The sequence below is a fragment of the Arachis ipaensis genome, chromosome B08 (genome assembly GCF_000816755.2).
Source record: "Arachis ipaensis cultivar K30076 chromosome B08, Araip1.1, whole genome shotgun sequence".
Classification (NCBI taxonomy): Eukaryota; Viridiplantae; Streptophyta; class Magnoliopsida; order Fabales; family Fabaceae; genus Arachis; species Arachis ipaensis.
In genome coordinates, this window is record NC_029792.2 from 113,989,627 (window position 1) to 113,989,945 (window position 319).

Consider the following 319-nt stretch of genomic DNA (forward strand, 5'->3'; position numbering starts at 1 on the left):
ATCCATGATGATCTTACGCGATCTCCTTTTCTAGAGTCTAAATTTTATTTTACTAAAATATTTGTTTCATGTATAAATATAAAATATTTTACTATTCCCAAAGTTGGAATCCAAGACCAATTTTGTTAGAAAAATTAGTAAAAGTTTGGCCACTTGTCCTAGCAAAGCATATTTCTATTTTTTATTATTAAATCTAACTTTTTTTAGAGGAAAGAGAAAGAGAGCATACTTGCATAGTAATTGTCGGCGAATTTTTTACTCTTCCAGCAGCAACTTCCTATAAGAAATGAAAAAGACAAAAAACATAAAATATAGATAG

The 319-nt window shown here is 27.6% G+C and overlaps 1 protein-coding gene across 1 annotated transcript in view; it reads right to left on the reverse strand.

The window, feature by feature from the left end:
• LOC107611433 (naringenin 8-dimethylallyltransferase 2, chloroplastic) overlaps window positions 1-319 on the reverse strand; it is an 8,243-nt gene that overhangs the window by 3,141 nt on the left and 4,783 nt on the right. The window contains exon 2 of the mRNA XM_016313358.2: window positions 230-277. Within this exon, the coding sequence (XP_016168844.1) occupies window positions 230-277 (48 nt within the window). The remainder of the gene's footprint in view (window positions 1-229; window positions 278-319) is intronic.